Below are 7,273 nucleotides of genomic sequence, written 5' to 3' on the forward strand. Positions count from 1 at the left end.
GCCGCTTCACGCTCGTCCTCCCGACGGGCGCCCGCTCCCTAGGGAGCTCACGGGCTAGGATCCCCAGACCACCTAGGGGAGTCCGTCAACCCCACTCGGGGCAGCGCGAAGACACTCCACCCCCCCCCCCCCCCCCCCAATCAATTATTTCTGAAAGTTCGCCTAACGGCGGAACATAGCACCGGGGGCAGTCGACCCCTTGAGAATTGCCCGGGTAAAGAGGGAGACCTCGAGACCCGTACACCCCACTCCTGGAGGCCCTCCTCAGGCCACAGAGTAGGACGTCCACATTGCTTAGCATGGTCTCAGCAGAGAAGAATACGAAGAAGACTCCTGAAGAAGAAGAAGACTCCTGAAGAAGAAGAAGACTCCTGGAAGTCCTGGAGAAGAAGAAGGAAAATCTGAAGACGGAAGCGTTCCTGCGCAAGAAGAGGAAGTAGGGGTTAGGTCGGGATAGGGAAGAGGCTTTGGCTGGCCTACACTCTTGTTTCTATTGCACGTCAATTATTGTTTCTATTGCACGTCACCCCTTCCCCGCACCTACCTCTCTACGGCACGGGACAAGCGCAACTCCCCGACGCGACGACTATCACCACGAGCGGGCTTCCGGCGCCGGACGGAAGAAGGCCGTCCGTACAACATCACGCCCGCACCCCTATACGGTCGCAGGTTAGGTGGCGGCGTGGCATACCACCACACCGCCGAACACACAGCGCCCCGCGACATACAGCTGGTCCTTCGAGCCGGATCATCATCGTGCTAGTCGTCACATCGTCGGGTTACTGACGCCGCCATGCCAGTCACACGGAGCCAGAGGAGAACCTCGCCGCCGAACCAGTCGACTGCGCCCCGCGCCACGGACAGCGCGCAGGGGACAACTGACTCTTCGGGGACATCGGGCACCGCAACTGAGGGTACGCTTACAACATATGAGTCTAGAGTCACTTCAGGCACCTTGGCGACTGTTCCAGCTGCTCCAGGTGTTCCAGCTGCTCCAACTGCTGCAACAGCTGGAACCCGGAAAACGCGGTCGGTGAAGTCGACGAAACGTCGGGAGATGGAAGCCAAGCTGGAATTGGCGCGCCGACAGCTGGAAGAAGCGAAGGCAGCTGCAGAACTCGCCAAGGCGCAGTGGGAGCTGGTCCAGGTGGAGAATGAAGAGTCCGAGGTCGAGGATGAAGACTGGTCGCATAACGCGAACATCCACACATGGGTGCAGTCGACGGTGGAGAGGATGTCCGGGGAGGGGCATCAGGGGGAGGTGTCCGGGGAGGGGCACCGACTGGGGGCGTCCGAGGAGGGGCGAGCCAGTCAACCTCCAGTCACTATCGTCAAGCGTGAAGACCAAGCGGAACCTTCAAGCAACGGGACCAAGGAATTGGCTGAGGCCATCATGAAGGCCATTAGTGTTGCGCCGAGGAATACATCGCAACCTAACTACGTACATGAATTACCTGACTTCGATGGGAGAAGCGAAGAATGGATCGCCTTCAGGACGGTATATGAGGACACCGCACCGCTGTTTACGGATGCACAGAATATGGCGCGGCTGCGGCGGTCAATTAAGGGCACGGCAAGGGAGGCTATCAAGAGCCTATTATATTCAGAGTGCCCTCCTGAAGAAGTAATAGAAGCTCTTCGTCGAAGGTTCGGAAGACCCGAAGCCCTGATCCTGATGGAACTGAAAAAGGTAAAGAATCTTCCTAGGATCAACGAAAATGCGCGCGACATCTGCGTGTTCGCCAGTCGAGTGAACAACACCGTCGCAACAATACGGGGGCTAAGAAGACCGCAGTATCTACACTCACCGGAAATGGTAAGGATTATCGTGAGCAAGATGCCGGCGGTATTGCAGTATCGGTGGTACGACTTCGCCGCCGACGCAGAAGATCAAGATCCAGACCTGGTGCATTTAATGAAGTTTCTCAACAGGGAAGCGGACCGGTGTGGACCATACGCGACGCAGGAGACTACGCAGCAGCCGCGCCAGCCTCCCAGACGTCAATTCACGAACACCACGTCCGAACAAATAGAAGAAAAGAAGACCTGTCCACATTGCCAGTACGAGCATCACCTCTTCGAATGTCGCAAATTTCTACAGATGCCAATGAAGGAACGGTGGGACGTCGCTACCAAGTCGAAGATGTGTTTCAAGTGTCTCCAAGGACGACATCGGAAGGAAACATGTCGGCGTCCACCGTGCAAGACATGTAAGCGGTGGCATCACTTCGTGCTTCATGAAGAACGTTGGGATAAGCCGAAGCCCGAAGAGAAGAAAGAAATTGCGAACAACGTCATGCTCCCGGTGAACACTGCAAGGACAGCGAAGGCATATTTGAAGATGGTTCCTGTTGAGCTATATGGACCGAAGGGAGCTGCCCGGATCTTGGCGTTACTGGATGAGGGGTCAACTGTCACGCTTCTCGACTCTGCGGTTGCGAGACAAATCGGCCTCAATGGACCCGTGGAAGCACTCACCTTGGAGACCGTAGGTGGGAAGACCATCTCCAAGGAAGACTCAATGAAGGTCAACGTCAGATTGAAAGGAATGCACCAGACCAAGAAGAGAACCATCTCTGGGGCCCGTACGATAGATGACATCAACCTGACGCCTCAGAGGTTGGAAATAAGAAGGATTGAAGAATGTGCTCATCTCAAGTCAATGTCGAAACAATTGTATTATGAAGAAGAGTCACCCAAGTTGTTAATCGGACAAGACAATTGGGAGCTCATCGTGTCCAGAGCCACACGCAAGGGGAAAAGAGGTCAACCCGTAGCATCATTGACCTACCTAGGGTGGGTGCTACACGGGTCCGATGGAGAAGCATCAAGACCTGTGAACTTCGTAACCTGCGCGCACGTGTCTTCTAAAGAAGAGGATTTAGAAAAGGTCATCAAGGAACATTTCGCCGTGGAATCGTTGGGGATCCAGCCACGTCGACCGACCACAGACATAGAAGAAAGGGCTCTGGCAATTTTAGAAGAAACGACAAAGAGATTGGACAATGGGCGCTTCGAGACCGGCTTGCTATGGAGAAATAAGGAAGGGAAAAAGCCGGACAATTACAAGCAAGCGGAAAACCGGTTAAGGAACATCGAGAAAAAACTGAATGGGGATCCGGCACTGAAGCAGGTGTATGAAAGTCGGGTAAAGAATCTCGATAGTAACGACACAACGAGGGACGTGTCCAAGTACTTCGGGAGCAAACACAGATGGTTCAATGGACCTTCGTTCCTGGCACAAGAGGAGGAAGATTGGCCGAAACCACGTACCTTCAAGGCGGAGTCCACGGCAGAAGAGAAGGAGAGGTCAACAGTGGGGGCAACGAAGCCCGTTGATCGGCATCCAACTCCGAACCCAGCCAAGTTCTCAAGTTGGACTCAACTAGTGAGAGCGACCGCAAGGGTACTACAGTTCGTCGACCTGTGCCGGAAGAAGAAACACGCAGTGAACGTGTCCCGCAAGTCTGAGCGTCAAGACCCTACCTGGAAAAAAAATAAGAAGAAAGCCAAGGAAGCACTGAAGCCCGTGAACAAGAACACCCAAGAAAGAAGATTCATTCCCCTCGAACCCGGCCAAATAAGAGAAGCCGAAAAGATCCTATTACGAAGAAGCCAAGAAGAGAGCTTCCAAGATGAAGTACGCTGCGTCAAGAAGATGAAGCCATTCGAGAAGAATAGCAGGCTTAAGAAATTGGATGTCGTCATGGAAGATGGACTACTACGACTCCGAGGAAGAATCGACGCGGCAAGACACACTCGGCAAGATAAGAAACCTGTGGTGTTAGACAGCAAGCATCACATCACCAGGCTGCTCATCGCGTACTACCATGTAGAATTCAACCATGGTAACCACGCGACGGTGATCAACGAGTTGAGGCAGCGCTATTGGATCCTGGGACTACGGTCTGCGGTGAGAGCGACGGCTCATCGGTGTCAGTGGTGCAAGGTGTACCGCGGCACGCCACGACTCCAGCCGATGGGGAATCTCCCGCTGGAACGGTTACGGCATGGGGAACCGCCGTTCACATGCACCGCCGTGGACTTGTGGACAACGGCACTAACTTCGTGGGGGCCAACAAGGAACTTCAAGAAGCCCTCGCCAGCCTCAACAAAGAAGACCTCATCACCACAGCCGAGCGGATGAGCATCAGGTGGAAATTCATACCACCTGGGGCTCCGAACATGGGCGGGGCATGGGAGCGCCTGGTCCGTTCCATCAAAACGGCCTTGGCGGTTACCCTCAAGGAAAGGCATCCCAAGGAAGAAGTCCTGCACACTCTGCTACTGGAGGCGGAGCACCTGGTGAACTCAAGACCTCTTATCGAAGCCGACGAAGACAACGAAGAAGGTGCCCTCACTCCCAATCACTTCTTAATTGGGAGATCCTGCGGCACAAGATTGGGAACATTCACCGACGAAGACCTCACCGGCCGGCGCACATGGAGGACGGCGCAGCGACTAGCCGACCACTTCTGGAGCAGATGGGTGAAAGAGTATCTTCCAACTCTGATCCCGAGAAGAGTCGACGCGAGAGCTGCCAAAAGGGACTTGCAGTGTGGAGACACGGTCCTAATAGTGGACTCCACGCTGCCACGAGGAGCCTGGCCGAGGGGTGAGGTGGTCCGAACCTTCCCTGGGCCCGACGGTCGCACCAGGGTACAGGAGGTGCGCACTACGGGGGGCGTGTTGAAACGTCCCAGCTCCAAGTTGGTGCTGCTGGTACCAGCGCGACGTGATGAAGAGCAAGCGGTCGACGACACAGGCGGTGGAGCATAGACCAGCGAGCCAGACTGCGGGGAGGCAGTCGTCACGTCGAGCCACGAGCATGGAGTCGCCGGGCCAGGAGTTGGTGCTACGCACGAGGGGGAGGATGTCGGCGACTGCCTATGTTATTTAATTAAGATATGTAATTAAGCTTGTTTTTTATGTCTGACTAAATATGTTTATACATTACGTAAGTTTTAAGTTTAGGGATAAGACACGGTAGATGGCGCTATCGGTCGCATTCGTTGTATTTTATTAGAGTTTTTAGGTATTTTTATGAAAATGGTATTTAAGGTTAAGTTTTTGAGATTTATACATGTTTTATGTTTTTAAAGTTTATGTTATCTCCTAGAATATGTTTCTAGTTTCATATTGATGTAAGAATAATAGGAATCAATTGTGATAATTTCGAGATAATTAGGAATATTGACATGTAAAATGACGTAAGATGTACATTTTTGGAATATTTTCACGAATAACTTTGTAACTAATTTAGGTATGATAATGTAACCTATGTGGCTAGATAGGGCTAATTATGAGGATTCCAACGATGTATGATACATGTATGTAAATTTTGGGATATTAATAAAGAAAGGGTGAAAACTAGGTCAGCCAAAGTGAAAATAACACGAAAATGGGCCTAAAAAAGCGCGGCTCTCTTTACGGTATTGCTCTGGGGTAGCTCAGAAAACCAGTTTTCCGGCTTAGCATGGTCTCATTGGGACCGGCTCGGCGCCGTCGTTGCGCCCCAACCCAGCACGTCCTACGCTGCGGCTCTGAGGGCCCCGGCCTCACCAAAACCCAAGTCCCCACCACCGCCGCAAGGCAAGCCCACAAAGGGTCCAACTGCGCCAGCCGTCAAGGCATACCCTCCGCTAGTGGCGGAACGGTTCCCTAACTGGGTGGAGCATTTTGCGAACCTCAGGGCAATTCTCGGCCATGCTCCAAGCGCGAGGCCGCTAGGGCAGGGGGTGCGATTCCTTCCAAAAACGCCTGAAGAGTACCGGGTCGTCCAGAGGTACCTAACCGACTTGTCGGAAACGGAACCGGGACTCTCCTGGTACTGTTACTCCCAAACGGACGAGCGTCCCACCAAGGTGGCGATCCGCGGCCTACCGGGAGGAACAGACCCAGAGAGAGTCACAGAAGCCTTAACCGGCCTGGACTTCCCGGCGCGATTCACGCGGCCCATAACACCAAGGCGGGACAAACCGGGCTGTATATATTACGTGCAGCTGGATCGCATGGGCGAAGAGCAGCTCGCGCGCCTGTATAGGGTAACCGAGCTGCTCAACATGCCGGGGATAGTCATCGAGGGATGGCGGGGTCGTTACGGCCCCCCGCAGTGCCACCGTTGCCAAGCGGTAGGCCATTCCTCGGTGCACTGTCACCGGCCGGCCAGGTGCATCCGCTGCGCGGGATATCATCTGGTCCGGGATTGTCCAAAACCGAAGGACGCGGTGCCGGTCTGCGCCAACTGCTCCGGGTCCCACGCTGCGAACGACAGACGTTGTTCGTACCTGAGGAAAATGGCCCGGGTCAGGGGGATGCAGTACCCACCGCCTAGACCCACAGCACCACCTACCACCTCCGGTGCAGCACCCGCTGTCCGGCCTCGCGCGCCGTCCGCCACTAGGGGACCCGCGCCCAGAAGGGTAGTGGAGGAGTACGCGGGAACAGAGGGTGCATCTCTCATGGCGCCGGCGAACCCTCCCTCCGGTCGCGTGTGCGTCAGTAAGGCGCGCCGCGACAGGAAGAAAAGGGCCCGGGAGCGCAAAGCGCTACCAGCGGCGACAACATCTGCCGCCCCTGCCCCTGCCCCTGCCGCACCAAGTGTTGCGGCGCCAGAACACCGGCCAAGCAGGAGCAGGAAGAAGAAGACGCCACGCACCCAACCTGAGCCCGCGGCCCCCGCCGCTCCCCCTCAACCTCCATCGCAGCCCGCCCTCCCAGCCTCGGCTGGCGCGGAGGTGGGCGACCAACAGCATGGTAGGAGTAAGCCGCCGCGGAGGCAGACGGTAGCACTGAGCGAGGAACCCACTCGCCCTGTGCCGCGCCCCAGGACGACACGTACTCCAACCCCTGCACCTCGTCCCCTACAGGCCCTGGGTATACAGACGTCGGCCGATGACCTTGTGGCGGCAATAGCCACCATAAGCGAGGCCATCGCCCGGTACCCGGACCTCGTGGGGGCGATCAAAAGAACTTTGGCCGAAACTTTCGGGTTCCAATATGGTAGTACATCTTAAGCTACTATATTGGAACCCGGGAGGGCTTTCTCCCGCCAGCAAGCAGGGGTTGAGACACCTCGTCCAGGAGCAGGGCGTTCACGTCGTGCTCCTGGGCGAAACCAAACTCCGCCCCGCTCAGAGCTACCGACTGCCGAACTACTTCGTGTACCGCCGCGACGAGATCGCACCGTCCGGTCATGCCTTTAGGGGCACGGCGGTTGCGGTCCGCCGCGACGTGGTACACGATGAGTTACCGCTCCCGTCATTCACCCAGA

The 7,273-nt window shown here is 55.6% G+C and overlaps 1 protein-coding gene across 1 annotated transcript; it reads left to right on the top strand.

Annotated features, from left to right (window-relative positions):
* Positions 1-1,730: 1,730 nt before the first annotated feature.
* On the top strand, positions 1,731-4,147 carry LOC140754906 (uncharacterized). Its single transcript, XM_073090071.1, has one exon. The coding sequence runs from the start codon at positions 1,814-1,816 to the stop codon at positions 4,145-4,147; it is 2,334 nt and encodes a 777-aa protein (XP_072946172.1). The 5' UTR covers positions 1,731-1,813.
* Positions 4,148-7,273: the final 3,126 nt, after the last annotated feature.

This window comes from Epargyreus clarus, unplaced genomic scaffold (assembly GCF_041222505.1).
Source record: "Epargyreus clarus isolate Ecla_fem2 unplaced genomic scaffold, WU_Ecla_fem_2.2 ptg000031l, whole genome shotgun sequence".
Classification (NCBI taxonomy): domain Eukaryota; kingdom Metazoa; phylum Arthropoda; class Insecta; order Lepidoptera; family Hesperiidae; genus Epargyreus; species Epargyreus clarus.